Raw genomic sequence first — 23,440 nt, 5'->3', positions numbered from 1 at the left:
ACTACTTGTCTGCCATGTAGCTCCTCAGTTTGCCTCACAAGGGGTGAGTGCATCATGCCTGCCAACAGCACTTGGCAGACCAGATGGTCTCTCATCCAAGTGCTAGCCCAGCCCGACTGCTTAATTTCTGTGATCTGATGACACACATACATAAGAGGTGCAACAATAAATTAATGAGACTGACGTGGACAAAAATGTTGCTTACCGTTTTAGTCTAAGTTTAGTGTTGTCTCCTTCAAAGTAGTTCCCTTCTGATTGCACACACTTTTTCCAGTGCTTCTGCCATCGATGGTAACATTTCTGGAACTTATCTTCTGTAATATCCTCCAAGACCCTCGTTGAAGCTTTTTGGACATCTTGTGTTGTTTGAAAATGGTGTCCCTTGACTGCCATTTTGACTCTTGGAAATAGAAAAAAGTCTCACGGAGCAATATCAGGTGAATAAGGTGGCTGTGGTATTACTGAAATTTGTTTTGAGGTTAAAAATTGCTGTACTGACAGAGCAGTATGGGATGGTGCATTATCTTGATGCAGAATCCCATTATCAGCAATGTTGGCACGGAAACGAAGAACTCTTTTACGAAGTCTTTCTAAAATTTCTTTGTAGTAATATTGGTTAACTGTTTGTCCAGGAGGTACCTACTCTTTATAAACAATTCCCTTGGAATCAAAGAATCACACAAGCATGCATTTCACTTTTGACTTTGACATGTGAGCTGTTTTTGGTCTGGGTGATCCCTTTTGAGCACCATTCCGAACTTTGGCGTTTTTTCTCTGGATTGTACTGAAAATACCAACTTTCTTCACCAATGACAACACGGCTTGACAATTCTGGATTGATTTCCATTTTCTTTAACAGATCGGCTGCCACATTTTTCCGTGTTTCTTGCTGTTGTGGTGTGAGATTTTTGGGGACCATTTTTGCGCAAATCTTTCTCATACCAAAATACTCAGTTATTATTAGACGAACTGTTTCTCAATTGATGTTCAGTTCTTCTGCAATCATTTTCACGGATAATCTTTGATCGTAGCCTACGAGTTCATGCACCCTGGCCAAGTTGACATCCGTCCGTGAGGTTGATGGTCGTCCACTGTGGTCTTCATCTTCAGCTTTCATTCTGCCTTCACTAAACATTTTATACCAACGAAAAACTTGAGCACTTGATGTAACCACCTCTCCAAAAGCCTTCTGAAGCTTACGTGAGTTGTTGTCGCATTTTCACCCGATTTAATGCAAAACGAAATGGCATACCAATGTGCAATATTATGTGGTTCCATTTCCGTGACGAGAGACACAAACACGTGTTAACTTATTACAGCAAAACTCACGACTGAGCAGTTGCATCGATGTGCCGCTTGGACTTAGAAGCAGCTTACAGACCAAGGTCAAAGATATTGTGCCTGCAGGGTTGCCACATCTTGCAAAGAAAATCTGTCTCATTACTTTATTGTCGCACCTCGTACACACACACACACACACACACACACACACACACACACACACACACACACACCTGTGCTGCTACGTTGTGCCGGCTGAACACACCGTGCTGTTACTGCAGTTCAATAGATGGATACGGGTGAGGTTATTTGGAATGGGATGAGTGGAAGGAGAAAAGGGCAAGACCCAGGAGGAGGGGTGGGGAGGGAAGGGATAGCTGGTGTCTCGGAGGGAGGCAGCAAGTGTGTGCAGGACAGGAATATAGGCAGGACTGCGACACATGAGCAGCAGAGCTGGTTGATTGTGTGGCACATGAATACGATGATATGGACTGGGAGGGGCAACAGGACAGAGGAAGGGGAGTCTGATGGGTGGAGGGTGTGGGCGAGATAGGTTAGTGGAAATTGTGGCCAGGTAGTTTATAGCAACAAAGAATACGTTACAAGGACAACCCCTATCTACATAGTTCAGAAAAGCTGGTGCTGCAGGGAATGATCTAGATGACACTGGTTACAGTACAGCTGTTGATTTCAAGTATGCTGTACTCGGCAGCATTTTCTGTCACTAGGTGGTCAACTCTTTTCTTGGCCACAGGTTGGCAGTGGCCATTCATTCTAATGGGTAGCTGGTTGGTTGTCATGCACACACAAAAAGTTGTTTTGAGAAAAAAATGCAGCAGAACTGTTAATACAGCATGACTTGAGTTCACAGGTGGCCCTGCCCTGATGGGATAGGATAAGCCTTTAACACAACTAGAGTAAGACGTGCTGGATGGATGAATGGGGACTGTCTTGCATCTGTTTCTCCCACATTGATGTGGAAAGGTCTTGGAAGTGGAAGTAGCATAGGGATGGACCAGAATGCGTAGGTTGGTGGGTAGTGGAATACCATTTCAGGAGAGATGGGAAGAATCGTGCCTATGGTGTCCCTCCTATTCAGGTGTGATTATAAGATAGTCAAAGCCCTGGCAAAATGCATGGTTCAGTTTCTCCATTCCAAGGTGGTATGGAGTGATGAGGGAGTCGCCTTTGCAGCTGAATCTTGCGATGGGGTGGCATGAGAATAGGGTAGCGTGAGGATGAGGAACAAGAAATTGTTTGCGGACTAGATTTCGGGTTGGGGGTGGGAGTAGGGAGGGGGGAGGGGGGAGGGTGGTATTGCCTGTCTGTGAAGGTTTCAGAGGCCTTCACAGTCAGGCACTAATACCCCTACCCCTGTCACTAGTAGTCCACAAACAGATTTCTAGTGCCATATCCTCACTAGACAGTAATCCTTCACAGTATGTCGAATCGAACACCATTCAGCCATCTAAATTTCCAAATTGTTATTTTATTGGACTACCAGTTTCGGCTGTATATTACACCGTCTTCAGGCCCTCTGACTGACTTGTAGGAAAGATTCCAACCTTGGTTATGGGCCTGAAGATGGCGTAATATATCACTGAAACTAATATCTCAATAAAATAACAATTTGCAAATTTAGATGGCTGAAGGGTGTTTAATTTGACATTCTGTACTGAACAGCTGAGGTCCAATAACCATCTTTCCAATGATGGACACACAGTAATCCTCCACCCTCCCTATCCCAGAATCAGATGCTAAGAAGCACCATCCTCCTCACGCTTGTAGGACCAACTGGACAAAGTCCTTCATCAGGGCTTCAAGTATCTGTCATCATTCCTTCACACCACTCTTAAGATGGTAGTTCGCCACCCACCCAACCTATGCAACTTCCATGTCCATCCCTATGCCACTCTCAACTCCTTGCTGTAGGAGTCATATCAAGGTGGAAGACACCGGTGCAAGATCTACCCGATTCATGTGCCCAGCACGTTCTACTCTAGTCCTGTCAAAGACTTAGCCTATCCCATAAGAGCCAGAGCCACCTGCGAATTAGTTGTCCCGCATTAACAGTTCTGCTGCATGTTTTTTCAAAACAGCTTTTTTTGTATGCCAGACCACCAAGCAGCTAACCATTAGAATGAATGGCCTCTGCCAAATTGTGGCCAAGAATAGAGCTGACCACTTAGTGGCAAAAAATGCTTCTGAGCACAACATACCAGAGTTCAAGAGCTGTGCTACAATCTGTGCCATCTAAATCATTCCCTCCAGCACTAGCTTTTGTGAACTATGTAGACGGGGTTATCCTTGCAACATATTCTTCATTCCCATAATGCCTCAATCTGTGCTAACTCACTGCACCCATACTCTTCACTCAACAGTCTCCCCTTCCTCTGCCTTGTCACCCCCTCACAGTCCATGACATCATCTTCATGCACCCACTTAAAGTCACTGGCTCCAGTGCCCGTGTCTCGCATTCCTAACCCATATTTATATTCTGTTAGAATTTTCCTTACTTTATTTATCTTTAAGGAAGGAAATTTTCATTGCACCAAAGGGTGCCACAAGAATAGTATGTGATGCTTACAATCTTGTAGGGAACTCTTTTACGAGTCAAGTATTTTAGTTACACTATGACAGCACATATTTTTTTCTTATAAATTATGTTGAAAATAATCCAATGTTCAGAGGGATTCATGAAGTCTATAATTACAATACTTGAGGAAAAATTGTCCTTCATTACAAGTTGCTTTAGCCTAGAATAGGGTACTACCTATACATTCTCTCTTACCTAATGGCATTAAATACTGGACACATTGCAAAACTAAATTTGAAAGTAAGCCAAGATGTTTCCCTTCTGGGCACCTCCTTATATTTATTCTATAGAAAAAAATTTCTGTAGAAACTAGTAGGTTATTTAGTACAAAAGTAATAATATACTTGCTACATAAATAAAGGAATGAATAAAGATACCAAATCATCAATAATTGAGGTGTTGAGTTGTCAATAAGCATGTAAACGAGGCTGAAAATGTTGTGAAGCTTTTATACCACGTCATACTTCAGAGCTAATTCACACTGTAGGATGGCCGGAGCGGGTGACACGGTTGGGGTTGTAAGGCGTGGCTGGGTAGAAGAAGGTGGCTGTTTTTAGCAATCTTCCTCTTTATATTTGGTTCTCCCAATACATTTTCCAGTAGCTCAGCTCCACCGCTCGTGTCGTGGTGGAGACGTGCTGATGCGTGCAGTCCGGGGAACACGCCGCCGCGCTCGCTCAGTGGCTGCACAGGCGGTAGGATGTTAGCAGCACGAGGCCTGGCCTAGCGTGCCGGCGGCTTGTGACGACGCTGGGAGTCGCCGATGCAGCAGCGGGCATTGCCCTCTGCTGGCTGATCCTCGGGGACAGCGTCACTGATGACGATGACGTAACAGCGACCGAACACCCAATCGGTCGAACCGAATGCCGACGCCCACCTCTGATGCCCTTAAATAGTGCAGACCACTGCTGAATCCGCCGGTTATGCGGCGACATGTTTATTAGGAGGTTCTCGATGAGTTGGCTAACGCAACCGCGCCACACGCGGCCAGCGCCTGCTTAATTCTGCTAATGCTGCGTTCTGGCTGTTGATGGCTGCCCCGCACGTACACACATACCGATGCTCATTGCAAACCTGTCACCTGCATAATGCGCTGGCCAGCCTTCGTCCACCGTCTGCCGTGAGGCTGGCGCATTGCGCACTGAAACACACTAAATCACAATTTCGCACCATCTTTCCTAAAAATAATCCCTTGTCCTCTACAATTCCTCCCTCGTACGAAAGAATTCGTCCCCGAATTCAACCAAAAAGTCAAAACAACTACAGTTCACTTCACAAACACTACAAAATACGATTGATGCACTATTCACACTGTGTTCGTTCACTTCTATCCTCAGTCTAATCTTTGTTCATAAAAATAACTTGATGTTCTGCTGCAGTGCCTCACAACTGTTCAGTGATTTTGTCTGGACCCTTAGGTTAAAGTTTGGAAGGGACGGCATTTGGGCTACCTTCTTCTTGAGCCGATGGTACACTAATCCTACGACAAAGATAAAAATACCAGTGGTGGTGGTTGATGATCCAATAACTAGTAAGCATTGCTTATGCTCAATACGGTACTCATGCACTTGTTGAAAAAGATGTTCCATAGTTATACGTCCATCCTGAGCTGCTAGCATCTGGTCCAAAGAGGCGAGCAAAGTCAGGTCTAATCTGCTTTTCAAAAGAGTGAGATTTTCTTTCGTGACGAATTGCACCGGTTGGTTGGGTACATAGATCAATGTGCTTGTTATGTTCATGATTGTAGCTCCAGTAATCATGGCTGGTAAACAGAAAGGTGCCCCTGAAATGTCACACTGTGTGCCGTTAATTAACAGTCCCTGCCCCTGCAATTCTATTCTTTCCATACTCCCTTGCTTACCCTGCTAGTAACAAATGCAAATAATGACTGTTTTCCATTACTAAAAATACCCAATGTGGACCCACTTGCTAAAAGAACTGCACTGTGCCTGCTATAATTTCCGTAGAGCCTTCCGCGACTGGTTCTTGAGAGCGGAATAGAGAATACTCACGAGATTTGGGAACAGTTTGTAACAATTTCGCGGGGCAGATGGTAAGTGGACCTGTTAGACAACGCAGCAAGTCTTGTGCAGTGAGGAACGCATGAGCTTGTCTGTTATGTGCCACTAATAGTATTTCCCGTACGGTTAATTGTACGAATTTCTGCAAAATTTCCCACTTCACTGGATACGTATGCAAGGTGTTGTTGTTGTTGTTGTTGTTGTCTTCAGTCCTGAGACTGGTTTGATGAAGCTGTCCGTGCTACTCTATCCTGTGCAAGAATCTTCATCTCCCAGTACTTACTGCAACCTACATCCTTCTGAGTTTGCTTAGTGTATTCACCTCTTGGTCTCCCTCTACGATTTTTACCCACCACGCTGCCCTCCAATGCTAAATTTGTGATCCCTTGATGCCTCAGAACATGTCCTACCAACGGGTCCCTTCTTCTTGTCAAGTTGTGCCACAAACTTCTCTTCTCCCCAATTCTATTCAATACCTCATCATTAGTTACGTGACCTACCCATCTTATCTTCAGCATTTTTCTGTAGTACCACATTTCAAAAGCTTCTATTCTCTTCTTGTCCAAACTATTTATCGTCCATGTTTCACTTCCATACATGGCTACACTCCATACAAATACTTTCAGAAATGACTTCCTGACACTTAAATCTATACTCGATGTTAACAAATTTCTCTTCTTCAGAACCACTTTCCTTGCCATTGCCAGTCTACATTTAAAATCCTCTCTACTTCGACCTTCTTCAGTTATTTTGCTCCCCGAATAGCAAAACTCCTTTACTACTTTAGGTGTCTCATTTCCTAATCTAATTCCCTCAGCATCACCCAACTTAATTCGACTACATTCCATTATCCTCATTTTGGTTTTGTTGATGCTCATCTTATATCCTGCTTTCAAGACACTGTCCATTCCGTTCAACTGCTCTTCCAAGTCCTTTGCTGTTTCTGACAGAATTACAATGTCATTGGCGAACCTCAACATTTTTATTACTTCTCCATGGATTTTAATACCTACTCCGAATTTTTCTTTTGTTTCCTTTACTGCTTGCTCAATATACAGATTGAATAACATCAGGGAGAGGCTACAACCCTGCCTCACTCCCTTCCCCACCACTGCTTCCCTTTCATGCCCTTCGATTCTTATAACTGCCATCTGGTTTCTGTGCAAATTGTAAATAGCCTTTTGCTCCCTGTATTTTACCCCTGCCACCTTCAGAATTTGAAAGGGAGTATTCCAGTCAATATTGTCGAAAGCTTTCTCTACGTCTACAAATACAAGAAATGTAGGTTTGCCTTTCCTTAATCTGTTTTCTAAAATAAGTCGTAGGGTCAGTATTGCCTCATGTGTTCAAACATTTCTACGGAATCCAAACTGATCTTCCTCGAGATCGGCTTCTACCAGTTTTTCCATTCGTCTGTAAAGAATTTGTGTTAGTATTTTGCAGCCGTGGCTTATTAAACTGATAGTTCTGTAATTTTCACATCTGTCAACACCTGCTTTCTTTGGGATTGGAATTATTATATTCTTCTTGAAGTCTGAGGGTATTTCCCCTGTCTCATACATCTTGCTCACCAGATGGTAGAGTTTTGTTAAGCATGGCTCTCCCAAGGCTGTCAGTAGTTCTAATGGAATGTTGTCTACTCCCGGGTCCTTGTTTAAACTCAGGTCTTTCAGTGCTCTGTCAAACTCTTCACGCAGTATTGTGTCTCCCATTTCATCTTCATCTAAATCCTCTTCAATTTCCATAATATTGTCCTCAAGTACATCACCCTTGTATAGACCCTCTATATACTCCTTCCACCTTTCTGCTTTCCCTTCTTTGCTTAGAACTAGGTTTCCATCTGAGCTCTTGATATTCATACAAGTGGCTCTCTTTTCTCCAAAGCTCCCTTTAATTTTCCTGTAGGCAGTATCAATCTTACCCATAGTGAGATAAGCCTCTACATCCTTACATTTGTCCTCTAGCCATCCCTGCTTAGCCATTTTGCACTTCCTGTCAATCTCATTTTTGAGACGTCTGTATTCCTTTTTGCCTGCTTCCTTTACTGCGTTTTTATATTTTCTCCTTTCATCAATTAAATTCAATATTTCTTCTGTTACCCAAGGATTTCTACTAGCCCTTGTCTTTTTACCTACTTGATCCTCCGCCGCCTTCAGTACTTCATCCCTCAGAGCTACCAATTCTGCTTCTACTGTATTTCTTTCCCCCATTCCTGTCAATTGTTCCCTTATGCTCTCCCTGAAACTCTGTACAACCTCTGGTTTAGTCAGTTTATCCAGGTCCCATCTCCTTAAATTCCCGCCTTTTTGCAGTTTCTTCAGTAAGGCGTAACATTCAAATTTACAATCCTTACATGTTAATGGTATTATGATATGAATTCTCAGCACGGTACCCGTCCGCGTACTGGTAACAGTGGCCATTTTGTAGTACAGAGATTAGTGTTCGTCTATTAGTGTCGTCAGTAGCTCCAGGAATGCGGGCAACTCCAATTGAACTTTCCGTAATCCTTCCCGAAGTTGTTCTGAAGGTAACAGTACTGGGGTTAGGTGCCCGCGCATTGCGTGCAACAAAGCCTCCTGTAGTTCCGTGGCTTCTATTCGTGCTTCCGTAATACTATCAGCAAGAAAACGGAGCAGCTTAGCGATTATCAGCTGTGAATCGATGTTATCCAACCTTTACTTGATTATACCCAAGTCGTGATTGGTTGTGTCGGCTGTGGCCTTAATGTGGGACATCAAGGTCACGGCCAAAGCTCGCAATTGGCGCGTATTATTAACTACATCTTTCTCCAAACTCTCTAATTGGGTTGTGCGAAGATCTAGCATTCCCTGGTTGCTATTCACATTATCATGTAGCTGCCGTAGCATTTCATTAATACTTTTAATATCTTCTGCGTCAGCGGTCCCAAAAACAGTTTTTAGGATACGGCCACCTGCGTCTAACCATCCTCTTTTCCTACGGACATGCGGGATTAACCCTGCAGTTTGCCGCAACTGAGCTTGTAAGCGTGCAAAAGCTGATCGTAGTAGCTGATATTCCCCCTGTGTGTCATTAAACGTTGACTGATTAGCCACCATGGAATGAAGTTCATTAAATGTATCCTCTAATTTACAGATTTCGTCGTCAACCGTCGAAATATTACAGTCCACCCTTAAAGGTCCATTGATGTCTGGACATAATTATATCCGCTTGTCGTGAGAACAAAACACAACTTGATATAGGACGTACCTTCAAGGCTTCAGCTAAGTTGCAACAGCAAAACAGAATAACTATGGTGACAGATAGTGCACACCTTCCCTCTTCCCTCTTCAGCAAAACCCATGACGCTGGACCTGCTGGTCTTACCAGAACGTCATGCCTCCTGAGAAACAAATGAAAACAACTCACATTAGCTCTTCCTTTTTACGCATGGCCTAAGAGCATAATAGCATGTCTGATTGCTTCCACAATTAACTTGGTTCTCTTGTTTATCTACTCCTTTCTTATTCTTTTTCTTAGATTCATATTTCTCTCCACTAGAAGTTACTGCAGACAATGAAGAAAGTTCCTCAAAATTCCCCTTGAAAGGCCTAATTCATCTCACATGCAAAATAGTAGGATGAGTTGGAAGCTGTAATTTTACATTCGCCGGCAATGTCATCTCGATCACCTGGAAACGACCTTGATAACGGGATACAATTTTTTTTGTTTTGCCTTTTGGCACATACGGATTAGTCATCATCACCCATTGTCCTACATGATACGTGGGTAAAGCCGCTTTTCTATTGTGAATTTTGTCCTGTCTGTCTAACGCTTTAGTGTTCATTTTTTTCACCTGCCACCAGATTGTTTTCAACTTTGTGGATAAATCCTTAACAGCCGAAATATCGGTTTCTGGTGGGGTCTTGAGCGATTCAACCGGAGATGGCATCTTCCGACTGAACAGTACTTCATACGGAGACAATCCTGTACTTTCATGCACTTTTGAGTTATATGCCACGGTTACAAACGCCAATAGGATATCCCAGTTGTTGTGTTAGCTATTGTACGATGAACTCTCTCGGTCTGACCATTAGCCTCCAGGTGTAATGCGCTCATTCTCAATTTCTTTACATGCAACAACTTGCATAACTGTTTCATCAAATCAGACATAAAGTTTGACCCTTGATCTGTAATTATAGTTTCAGGTGTTCCGAATTTCAATATCCATTGATGTACCAAGGTGTGAGCCACTGTTTCGGCTCGCTGGTCCGGAATAGCTGTCATACACATAGCGCGAAAAATGATCTGTTACTGTTCAAACGTAGTGATTACCCGCTGGTGTTTGCACAAATGGTCCCAAGACGTCTACGTCAAGTAATTGGAGAGGTCTATCCGCTTCCGGTAGTCGTTGCAACACAATTTTCTGATGACTCAATTCCGCCTGTTGAGCACATGGAATGCAATTCTTTACATACTGATCAACATCTTGCCTATGCATTGACCACCAATAACTCTGTGCTACCCTCCTTTCCGTTGCTCTTCGACCCGAATGACCATAAAACATTGAATCATGTGCTTGCCTTAAATTTTCGCTTCGCAATTTTTCTGGTACGACTATGTGTGGACCGTTCCTAGTTTTACAGTACAATATCCCGTCTTCAACGATGAACTGTCGCTGTGAGGTAAATCGTTGACAATCTGTGTTGGCGGTTTGTGCCTCCTCCCATTCATTCTCATTTATTCCTCTGCATTCCATGGCACATACTTTACGACTCAGACCATCCGTGTTTCCATGCCATTTACCTGGTCAATGAATCACTTCAAAATTGTACTCACTAAGACGCAAAGACCACTTAGTTAATCTACTCATTGGGTCTTTAAGGCTTTACAACCACTTAAGAGCTGCATGGTCAGTAATCACCTTGAAACGTCGTCCATACAAATAACACCGGAAATAGGTTATTGCGAAAATTAATGCCAGTAACTCCGTCTCGGTTGTTGAGTAATTTTTTTCTGCAATGTTCAGCTGTCTGGAAGCATATGTTATCGGGTGTTCCTGCCCATCTATTTCCTGAGATAATACAATACCCAAAGCAAAATTGCTAGAGTCACAAGGTAATATAAACTGTTTACTAAAATCTGGAAAAACCAAAACCGGCCTAGATGTTAACAAATTTTTTTAACTTTTGAAAAGCCTCTTCGCATTCTGCTGACGAGTGAAATTTTGCTCCCTTCTTCAACAACTGCGTGAGGGGCCTTGCAATTTCTGCAAATTTTGGAATATACCTGCTGTAAAAATTGATGAAACCTAAATAAGACTGCAACTCTTTTACTTTTGTAGGTTTCGGAAAATTCATTACTGCCTCTACAAGTTTTGGATCTGTGCGGATACCCTCCCGTCCTATTATATGACCTAAATAACTGACTTCTTGCAACAAAAAAAAATGACATTTTTCCATATGAAGAGTTAACCACGCTGCTTTCAGATGATCGAAAACTTCACGCAAACGGCGCACATGTTCTTGCATGTCCTTTGAGAAAACAATTATGTCATCCAAATATACCATACACTGATTAGGTTTCAGCCCTCGTAACACGCTATCTAGTAACCATTGGAAGGTTGCCAGAGCATTTTTGAGTCTGAAAGGCATTCGCTGATACTGAAAATGACCTGTAGGTGTTGAAAAAGCTGTCTTTGGTCGGTCTTCCGGGGCGACCTCCAACTGGTGGTACCCGCTTCGAAGATCCAAGGTCGTGAAGTACCGACACTTACTCAAATTATCCAGAGTTTCAGTGATATTAGGCATTGGGTATGCATCCAATACAGTTTTTTGATTCAAGAAACAATAATCACAACAAAAACAATATGCCTTGTCCTCATCAGGTGATTTTTTACCCACTATTACAACAGGAGCGGACCAGGGACTACTACTGGTTTCTATTATCCCATCCCTAAGCTGTTGATTAATAAATTCTTCCATGACAGGCTGTAAACGTTTTGGAACACGATATGGTTATTTATACACCGGTGCTTCAGTCCAGTGGGGATGTAATGTTGAACTAACGGTGTGGCGGGCAGTGGACCATGAGAATTAAATAACTCTTTATATTCCATCAAAAGGTTCTCCATGACTTCTGTCTTGCCCTTCTAAATGTGCTACTTTACCCCTCAGTGCGGACCAGCTGACAGACTCCCGGCATTGTGTAATCTGCTGTGAAATCCTTACCCAGTTCATCTTCCCCTACTATCTCCAGATTCGCTATTACAGTACCATGTGCTAACTGCACCTCTTCAAGGCCAAAATTATCAGCACTGACAGGCACAACCTTTTTTCATTCTATCTCCCACATGTAGGACACGCTATGGCGCGTAAAACACTTCATTTTATCCAGCGGCTCATTCTCAGACACAGGTTCAACAACATACAACAAATTTACCGGCACGCTAGCTCCAACATCTGCCCAGATTATTTTCCCTGTACACTTCAGTATAGTATCCCGCGAATTAACCCTAAGGGATCTAGTACGCAGTTTAGGTGGCCCACTCGACTTGTGGGTGGTTCCTTGCGACAGTAATGGTTTTTCAGGCGCAGAACCTAGGCGAAATTGTGTTCTGTCCAGTTCTACTGTACACCGTTCCAGGTTAACTTTTGCGTGATGCGCAACCAGGAAATCCAATCCGAGTATGACATCATAGCTGCTGCCAACAACTGGAAGAACTTCTACCTTTACCTGGAAGTTCCTCATTTCCACTCGGAGGTTTAACACCGCTGATCCGAGTGACTTCACCTGTCCCCCACCCACGCCACTTAACGCCCAGCGTGGTGGTTTTCATTCTACTTTACCGAGTACATTTTTACTCGCCACGGATACCTGGGACCTGGTACCCAATAAAAATTTGCACGGTCTGCCCCTCACCAGGCCGGTCAGAAAAAGTCTGCCACTGATTCTGCACTAGCATTAATCCTTACCCGGGGTGTTGCACAGTGTGTCCGTTTAACTGAGGGGGGCGAGCCCACCTTGCGGTTACCTATCATGTTTCTGCTAGGACCCATTGCAATTATGCTCCCGATGACCCCATCGTCTGCATTTCCTGCACTGCATTTCCTTGCAATCGCGTCTAATGTGTCCCATCCGACCGCATCTGAAACATTTTATTTCTGCATTAAACACTGCTTTCCTGTCCTGCATCTTTGTTACTGCTTCAACTTCCTCTAACGTCACAGCGATTCCGACTGCCTCATTGAAAGTCTTAGGGAATTCCATCCTAATCTTGCGGGAGGTTTTGGGTTGTATTCTTCGCAAAAATGCACCTAGTGCCCTCTGCTCAGCTTCCTGCAGAATGGCTTCTTTAACCCTATTGGAATCCATTAGCTCATAGGTATTAAATTAATTTTTCGAATTCGATCTACAAAAGCTTCTATTGATTCCCCGTTCCTATGATACATTCTATTCAATTGTTCCCGATAATATCTAGACATATTTTTCCTCCGATACCTTTCCAGCAACCCTTTTTTGAATACTTCAAATGTCCGAGCATCCCTTAATTCTTCATGGCATGTAACGTATGCTGTGCTCTGGCATCCCCAGTTACTTTCAACTTAGCCAAATGCAAAAGTGTTTCTGCACTCCAATTTCCCAATTTAGCAGCCGTGCTAAGGTTCTCAAAAAAAATCATAACTCCCCCCCCCCCAGCTTTTCCCGAGAAAGGGGTGACCAAAGAGTGTCAAGAATTACTGCATTAACAGGAAATCATTACTTGCCCGCTTCTTTAGACCGAGCAAGCTCTATCTCTGATTCCGGCACTCGTTCAAGTAGCTGCTGAATAGCCACCTCGGCTGACACAGACTGCTCCTTCACTACCAGCTATCGAATCAAGACTACAGTAAGCCCAGAAAGAAGAACAGGAAGGGAAGACAGACTATGCTACAGTTCAGACAAACCACCAAACGAAAAATTGGCACTTACTTGTCATGTTGCAGGAGTTGCTGATCCATTGTTGCCCTTCTCAGGTGCCACATATCCTTATCGATTACCAGCCACAGTTTCCTCCAAATCCAGGGAGAAGACCACTACTGTCACCAATTGTAACAGGAGTGTGTGATGCGCAGGTTGCCCGACTGACGCCACTTGTAATAGGATGACCGGAGCTAGTGGTGTGGTTGGGGTTTTAAGGCGTGGCTGGGTAGAAGAAGGTGGCTGTTTTTAGCAATTTTCCTCTTAATTGTTGGCTTTCCCAATACATTTTCCGGTAGCTCAGCTCCCCGCTCATGTTGTGGTGGAGACGTGCTGATGCGCACAGTCCGGGGAATGCGACACTGCGCTCGGTCAGCGGCTGCGCAGGCCGTAGGTGGTTATGAGCATGAGGTCCAGCCTAGCGCGCCTCCTGCAGACGTGGCGGCTTGTGACGATGCCGGGAGTCGCCGATGCAGCAGCGGGCAACGCCCTCCACTGGCCGGTCCTCGGGGACAGCGTCATTGATGACGATGACGTAACAGTGACCGAATGCCCAATCGGTCGAACCAAATGCCAACGCCCACCTCTGATGCCCTTAAATAGTGCAGACCGCTGCTGGATCCGCCAGTTATGTGGTGTTGTGTTTATTAGAAGGTTTTCGATGAGTTGGCCACACACGGACCGCGCCTGTGTAATTCTGCTAATGCTGCATTCTGGCTTTTGATGGCTGCCGCGCACGTTCACACATACCAACGCTCGTTGCAAAACTGTGTCACCTGCATAATGCGCCGGCCAGCCTTCGTCCGTCGTCTGCCATGAGGCTGGCACATTGCACACTGAAACACACTAAATCACAATTTTGCACCATATTTCCTAAAAATAACCTCTTGTCCTCTACAACACCTACATGGGTACAAGGCCAGAGCAATGTATATGTCCGTATGTGTATATGTGTATTCTGTGCTAGTTATCTCTAGAGGAGAATATTCTCTGAAAACTTGGCAATGGCCCCGATTAACCGTGAAACTATAATACTCACAGTGTGTGGAATACAGTATATATGTGCCGTTATGAGGAGTGCTCAAAATAATGTTGGCTCAGAATATGCCCTTTGTCATTTTCCCAATAACTTACCAGTTTAACATCTGCCTTGTATCCTTGCTGACTTCTGCTCTTTTCACCCAAGGAACAAGATAGATAATTAAGTTGAGTGGTGTAGGGATGCGTGACGTCCAATGTCCTCTTATACCCTTTGATGTTTCCTACCTACTCATCAAATATGTCGGCAAGTTATAAGGAACATTACACAAATCAGTTCTGCATACCTCTTCTACATAGTCTGATTCCATGAACTTCGTGCAAATTGTTGCTTGTGTGCCTACTTTTGTCAGTTCTCTTGAAGTTACAATCTATGGTGGCCCATGATCAATACCTGCTACTTTTAATTGTACAAGTTCACAAAATTTTTTGTATCTTGGTGATGATTCTAACAAGGCGATATCCATCTCTTCACCTTCAATGTATAATACAAAGTTTCCTAATATAAAATCTAGTTTATTTCAAATTCACACAGAAAACTGGCTCCATGCATGTATTCAGTCGGTAGGTACACAACAATCGGGAATGAATGTGCGACATTTCTTTCATCTGTCTCCATCTATAACTGGATTTGTATCTTTACTTCTTTTGTCTTTGCATCTGACACTCTAATAACCTTGATGTCAGGTAATGAGAATACTGCTTTTTCAGCTTGTATCTTCTCAAATAATTCAGAAGAGATCAGAATTCAGAACCTGTGTCTACAGTTACTATAGCCAATACTCCATATATGATTAACAGTGTTGCACTTTATCTATGTTATCTTTCCATAAGTCTGCTCTGTGTTAAGTACTTCTGCCATTAACTCTCCAGTGCTATAATAGATGAGTGGTACATTGCATTATTAATTATATGCATCTGTACAGCAGCCAAGTCACTGGGGACTTTTCGTGCCTTGTTTTAATTTTCTTGTTCGATCTTCCTTGCTATTTTTTTCTAGGTTGTTTGTCTGATGCCACACATTTGTCTTCCCATTATCTTCTCCTACCACTTGTATGAACATCAAGAGCTCAGATGGAAACCCAGTTCTAAGCAAAGAAGGGAAAGCAGAAAGGTGGAAGGAATATATAGAGGGTCTATACAAGGGCAATGTACTTGAGGACAATATTATGGAAATGGAAGAGGATGTAGATGAAGATGAAATGGGAGATACGATACTGCGTGAAGAGTTTAACAGAGCACTGAAAGAGCCGAGTCGAAACAAGGCCCCCGGAGTAGACAACATTCCATTGGAACTACTGACGGCCTTGGGAGAACCAGTTCTGACAAAACTCTACCATCTGGTGAGCAAGATGTATGAAACAGGCGAAATACCCTCAGACTTCAAGAAGAATATAATAATTCCAATCCCAAAGAAAGCAGGTGTTGACAGATGTGAAAATTACCGAACAATCAGTTTAATAAGCCACAGCTGCAAAATACTAACACGAATTCTTTACAGACGAATGGAAAAACTAGTAGAAGCCGACCTCGGGCAAAATCAGTTTGGATTCCGTAGAAATACTGGAACACGTGAGGCAATACTGATGTTACGACTTATCTTAGAAGAAAGATTAAGGAAAGGCAAACCTACGTTTCTAGCATTTGTAGACTTACAGAAAGCTTTTGACAATGTTGACTGGAATACTCTCTTTCAAATTCTGAAGGTGGCAGGGGTAAAATACAGGGAGCGAAAGGCTATTTACAATTTGTACAGAAACCAGATGGCAGTTATAAGAGTTGAGGGACATTTAAGGGAAGCAGTGGAAGGGAGTAAGACAGGGTTGTAGCCTGTCCCCGATGTTATTCAATCTGTATATTGAGCAAGCAGTAAAGGAAACAAAAGAAAAATTCGGAGTAGGTATTAAAATCCTTGGAGAAGAAATAAAAACTTTGAGGTTCGCCGATGACATTGTAATTGTGTCAGAGACAGCAAAGGACTTGGAAGAGCAGTTGAACGGAATGGATGGTGTCTTGAAGGGAGGATATAAGATGAACATTAACAAAAACAAAACGAGGATAATGGAATGTAGTCGAATTAAGTTGGGTGATGTTGAGGGTATTAGATTAGGAAATGAGACACTTAAAGTAGTAAAGGAGTTTTGCTATTTGGGGAGCAAAATAACTGATGATGGTCGAAGTAGAGAGGATATTAAATGTAGACTGGCAATGGCAAGGAAAGCGTTTCTGAAGAAGAGAAATTTGTTAGCATTGAGTATAGATTTAAGTGTCAGGAAGTCATTTCTGAAAGTATTTGTATGGAGTGTAGCCATGTATGGAAGTGAAACATGGACGGTAAATAGTTTGGACAAGAAGAGAATAGAAGCTTTTGAAATGTGGTGCTACAGAAGAATGCTTAAGATTAGATGGGTAGATCACATAACTAATGAGGAAGTATTGAATAGGATTGGGGAGAAGAGAAGTTTGTGGCACAACTTGACCAGAAGAAGGGATTGGTTGGTAGGACATGTTCTGAGGCATCAAGGGATGACCAACTTAGTATTGGAGGGCAGTGTGGAGGGTAAAAATCGTAGAGGGAGACCAAGAGATGAATACACTAAGCAGATTCAGAAGGATGTAGGTTGCAGTAGGTACTGGGAGATGAAGAAGCTTGCACAGGATAGAGTAGCATGGAGAGCTGCATCAAACGTCTCAGGACTGAAGACCACAACAACAACAATATCTTCTCCTTTGATCATGTGGCCATTGGTTCCTTATGTATTCTCTATGGCACCAGTTTTTCTACTTGTTTTGCCAACGATGTCTGTTATAACTGTTCCCATTACTGTCATTGCTTTGGCAAAAATTGTGGTGATTATTTTGTATGGACACTGTATTGTTAGGCGCAGTACACTTTTCCATATGTATGCCGTGCACTTGCACTGCTTCATGCTGCCTCTTCGTGGTGTGAAACATCTATCCTTTCCATGTTGTTGTTATATGTATTGTGTGTATTTTACATTCTGCATCTCCCTCTGCATGTATGCACTGACAAATTTAAAATGCTAATTTGGCTTTGAAAATAACAACATTGCCAAATTTTGTATTGGTGGTGTTTGGTTGTTTTTATCACTTGCTCAGACTCTGTATGGACAGCTCCCATTTCAGTTGTAAATTTGCTCATAGTTTGTTGTATACTTTAGGTTGGGATTCACATTGTTCACCAGTTTTGTCCTTTGTACTCACTATATGTAAACCAATATTAAGAAGAGAAATTTGTTAGCATTGAGTATAGATTTAAGTGTCAGGAAGTCATTTCTGAAAGTATTTGTATGGAGTGTAGCCATGTATGGAAGTGAAACATGGACGGTAAATAGTTTGGACAAGAAGAGAATAGAAGCTTTTGAAATGTGGTGCTACAGAAGAATGCTGAAGATTAGATGGGTAGATCACATAACTAATGAGGAAGTATTGAATAGGATTGGGGAGAAGAGAAGTTTGTGGCACAACTTGACCAGAAGAAGGGATTGGTTGGTAGGACATGTTCTGAGGCATCAAGGGATGACCAACTTAGTATTGGAGGGCAGTGTGGAGGGTAAAAATCGTAGAGGGAGACCAAGAGATGAATACACCAAGCAGATTCAGAAGGATGTAGGTTGCAATAGGTACTGGGAGATGATGAAGCTTGCACAGGATAGAGTAGCATGGAGAGCTGCATCAAACGTCTCAGGACTGAAGACCACAACAACAACAATATCTTCTCCTTTGATCATGTGGCCATTGGTTCCTTATGTATTCTCTATGGCACCAGTTTTTCTACTTGTTTTGCCAACGATGTCTGTTATAACTGTTCCCATTACTGTCATTGCTTTGGCAAAAATTGTGGTGATTATTTTGTATGGACACTGTATTGTTAGGCGCAGTACACTTGTTCCATATGTATGCTGTGCACTTGCACTGCTTCATGCTGCCTCTTCGTGGTGTGAAACATCTATCCTTTCCATGTTGTTGTTATATGTATTGTGTGTATTTTACATTCTGCATCTCCCTCTGCATGTATGCACTGACAAATTTAAAATGCTAATTTGGCTTTGAAAATAACAACATTGCCAAATTTTGTATTGGTGGTGTTTGGTTGTTTTTATCACTTGCTCAGACTCTGTATGGACAGCTCCCATTTCAGTTGTAAATTTGCTCATAGTTTGTTGTATACTTTAGGTTGGGATTCACATTGTTCACCAGTTTTGTCCTTTGTCCTCACTATATGTAAACCAATATTATTTTTCATTTTGACGGGTTCTGAAATGTTTGGACAGTCTGGGTTCATTAAGTTTACAAGAATAAGAAGGTTGTAATGTAACAATTTGAAATGGAAAAGTCGGACACACAGAAGTAACACACTCCTTTTTTTGTTAATCTGTTTTGTAAGATATAATACAATTACTTTTAACGTCAATTGGATCAGAAGTAAGAAGCTTCTCTGAAATTTATTTCATTTCATGAGAATTTATTATCTTTGAAGTCAAAGTGTGACACAGATAGCAGTTCAATCAAGCAATCTAATTGATATCAAAGTGAAGAAAAAGAGCTACTGTGTCAGGAACTGCACCACATAATACACAGCTGTACCTATTATTATATAATTGGCTATCGAATTTGGTCAAATTCAGACGATCTTTGGGTCATAAAAGAAATATTCAACTTGCAGTATCTAATCATTCGTGAAATATTTTATTGAAATAGACACGTGTTATAACAAACATTTACTCTCTTATGGAATATAAGCATTATTGTACCTCAGTTAACGCAATTCTTGACATTTATGAAAGCTACTGCTTACGTAGATTGTATTATGTCAGAATTGGAAAGAGTAAGATACTATTTCTTCCTCACTTCTTCCCACTTCATCCTTTTTTTTTTTTTTTTTAAAAAAAAGATAGAAAAGAAAAGAAAAAAGACCTACACACTACTGTGATCTTTCTCTATCCTCCACTCCAAATTTTGGCTCTAGTTAGAGTCATGTGGAAGAGATTGAAGGAGTTAATTTTGCTAGTGTTATTACTGCTTATTGTTCATGATTATGACTTTTTACCAATCTAATATTGTTCTAGGCATTTGTATGTTGCTGCTGCTGTAATGTTTACAACAGACACAAATTGCCTTGTATTTTTTATTACAGGAGAAGGTTCTGGTTGGACTAGAACATGCCCCTCCAGCATTTGATTTACGCAACAGGCTTATTGGTCAGAATGGAACCAATTTGCTTTACATACGTAATGAAACAGGTGCCATGGTGACACTCAGAGGTAAAGGATCGGGTTTCATTGAGCCAAACACTGGAACGGAATCAATGGAACCTCTTCATTTGTGTGTGGAGTGAGTATTTATTACATATGTCTTGTCAAATATTGGTAGGAAGAAATTATGTCGTTGCAGGAAACTGTATTGGTGGTGAAAAAGTGTTTCCACTATAGGGTCCGGGAGAAGGAGAGAAGGTGTTTAACAAGTTGTGCATGATTGAATGTGGCAGTAGGGCAAAAGGTGAGGCTTTTGGAAAGGACTGATACTTCCGCAAGGCTAAGGCATTTGGAGGAAAATTTCACAACTGTGTTTTGGGTCTGCTTCAGTTCTGGTTTCTGTATTGTGGTGGGTGGCAGTTTTTAAGGGTGGGCTAAATGTAATAGGTCTGCAAGACAGGGTTTGTCAGCTATGAGGGGATTTGGGGGAAGTTTGGAGGTTGTTGTAGAGGTGGTGGATAGTAGTATTTTTATTTATTTATTTATTGTATTTTTTTTTTCATGGAGACACCAACTGGTGTCTTTTGCAAACGTCATAGTGGGAAAAAATATATCTAAAAACAAAGATGATTTGACTTACCAAACGAAAGCGCTGGCACGTCGATAGACACACAAACAAACACAAACATACACACAAAATTCTAGCTTTCGCAACCAACGGTTGCCTCGTCAGGAAAGAGGGAAGGAGAGGGAAAGACGAAAGGATTTGGGTTTTAAGGGAGAGGGTAAGGAGTCATTCCAATCCCGGGATCGGAAAGACTTACCTTAGGGGGAAAAAAGGATGGGTATACACTCGCGCACACACACACACACATATCCATCCACACATGTACAGACACAAGCAGACATATACAGAGGCAAAAAGTATATATATATATAGACACACACACAATAATTTATTTTAGTTTAATATTAATATTCACTTGAAGAGTATAAACACTTGTCAATCAAGAAATGTTTCAGTTTCACTTTGAATAAGTTCCCTTCGTGGCACCTTATAGAGCTCGGTAATCTGTTGTACCATATTTGACCACTAATGCATGGACTATGGTCTGTTGTTTTTAATTTTGTTCTTTGTCTGTAGTAGCAGTCTTTATTTCTTGTATTATAGGCATGCATATCAGAGCACTTTGTTTCTTTGTTTTGGTGTGTCACAAAAAATATAATTAATTTGTAAAGATACAGTGAGTAGACTGTGAGGTATTTATGATGAACAAAGATTTCCCTGCATGAATCTCTATACCCTAATCCATGGATAATTCTGATTGCTCTTTTCTGTAGGGTTAATATTCTGTTCATATGTATGTCGGCAGCACAACCCTATATCTCTATCCCGTAATTAATCTGTGGAAAAATGGTTCCATAATAAATTGTTTTTTATGTCTGATGTGGAACTACTTTTGATAACTGGCTGATTAGATGTAATGAACTGCTGATTTTATTGCATAAAAATTTGATATGGTTTACCCAGCTTAGATTTTCATCTAGGTGAATACCTAGAAATCTGCAGCCTTCTGTCTCCACTACTTCAATTCCACCTATGTTACTGATAGAGGTTTGGTGTGAGTTTGTAAGTTTAAATGGCAATAACTGAGATTTACTGATATTAACTTTCAAACCTTGATCTTGGAAATAAGTAGTTATTTGCTGTAGTCCCTCAGTGGCTACCAACGTTAACTCATCATTTTGTTTACCAAGAAATAACAGTGAGGTATCGTCTGCATAGGTTACCAATTGGGAGTTGAAAGGTTGCTCTATATCATTTATGTACACTCGGAAAAGGAAAGGGCCCAAAATTGAGCCCTGGGGTACACCTTGTGTGACTGTCTCATATTTGGACTGGAAATATCCAAGGTGGGAGTAGAAAGTGAACAGGGTGGAGAGTTTTTTTCAGGTGGCATTGTGCATGTTGCTCTAGATCCAGGAGGGCAAGAGTTTGTGTGTGATATGGGATCCAGGAATTTGGGATTGAATAGCAGGAGAATTTTGCGGATGGAGAGGAGGTATTGCGAGGAGGCTTGGGCCTGATTGATATGGTTTTGCAGGACTGTGTTGGTGAGGGTTAAGGATTGATAAATGACGTAGAAATGTGTCCAGGAAAAATCACAAACATACGCAAACAAGTGGGAACAACCATGAAAAAGATATAATGGATGAAGTAAGGGGAAACGCAATTAAACCTGTGGGAGTAGGCCGACAGTGGAAGGCAGCAGGCAACTGAAATTGCCGTGAAGACACTGTAACCTCCCCCTCACTTATCGTCCTTAATGACAGTGAAAAATTAAACCGCGTGTACCTAATGGAAAATTGGGAAAAGCAATCGTCACTGAAGTTAATTTGTTGGTAAAGAGGGAGGAAAGGTTTACATCTAAATGAAAGGAAAAATGCAAATGAAACTGGTGGAAATTAATTTTGAAAAGGGGTAAAGTTAATAAAGAAAGTAAATGTGCGGCCGTTATGTTAACAATTAACTAGCGGTAATTAGATATTTGAGATTTGGGGGAAATTACGGTCGCCAGTCCTAAGGACAATTACTATAGTAACTGAAAAAGAAAGGTTATTACACATATAATTAGCACTAGAAGTGTGGCAACTGAAGATTGACACGTGTAGTGTGAAAACTGAAAGTTTGTCAGAAGTAATAAATTTCGCTACACTCTGACTTAATTTAGCAAAAGAATTAATAAAACCGGAAAATCGAAAGTTAATTTAGTGACTGAAGTTAATAGTGAGCTTTCTTTCTGAAGCACATTGAAATTAAGTAAAATATGGTTAGTCTTGGACTACCTCAACAATCATTTCAAAAGCTACTTGAATCTACGCAATTTAGAAATAAGAGATTTAACTTTGAACTTGAATTAAATGATTCTGAACAATTAACAATAGTAAAATTTAGTACGTACCAAGCTGAGCTGCAGTCACAGGTAAGCTAAAATACGGTAACAAAACTCGCACTCTTAATTTGTGCTTGTATAATCTAAATATTGTAGCCAGCTATGAATACCTTAACTGAACTTTGAAATTAAAGCAGTGAAATCGAATGATGCTGGAGTTTGAATTTCAACGACACTCGGGTTCATTCCGGAAAAGGAAGGGACCCTGCTTGGTAATGCAATTGGGACAATGAGCAACAAAGGTTCATGCTACGTTGCTGTAATTTAGTTATGAAAATGGAACAGTTGGAAAAGCTGAGGTCTGCCATACAGTTCTAAAACTTTACGTGCTTCCAGTCTTCCTTGTTGGTTGATTGAAGGTTTGAAGCCGTCGATCGAGGAGGTGGCGACAGTCACTCATTGTCGGCCGTCGCTGTT

The 23,440-nt window shown here is 41.8% G+C and overlaps 1 protein-coding gene across 7 annotated transcripts in view; it reads left to right on the top strand.

Moving 5' to 3' along the window:
* Positions 1 to 23,440, top strand: part of LOC126095316 (transcription factor SPT20 homolog) — a 280,707-nt gene that overhangs the window by 90,268 nt on the left and 166,999 nt on the right. For all 7 annotated transcript variants that reach the window (XR_007521955.1, XM_049910117.1, XM_049910116.1 and 4 more), the window contains one exon: positions 20,012 to 20,208. Coding sequence is in view for 6 of the 7 variants with exons in the window: in XM_049910117.1 (XP_049766074.1) it covers positions 20,012 to 20,208 (197 nt within the window). In the remaining variant the exon portion in view is untranslated. The remainder of the gene's footprint in view (positions 1 to 20,011; positions 20,209 to 23,440) is intronic.

Source organism: Schistocerca cancellata, chromosome 8 (assembly GCF_023864275.1).
Source record: "Schistocerca cancellata isolate TAMUIC-IGC-003103 chromosome 8, iqSchCanc2.1, whole genome shotgun sequence".
Lineage (NCBI taxonomy): Eukaryota > Metazoa > Arthropoda > Insecta > Orthoptera > Acrididae > Schistocerca > Schistocerca cancellata.
This window is presented reverse-complemented; position numbering and strand designations above follow the sequence as displayed.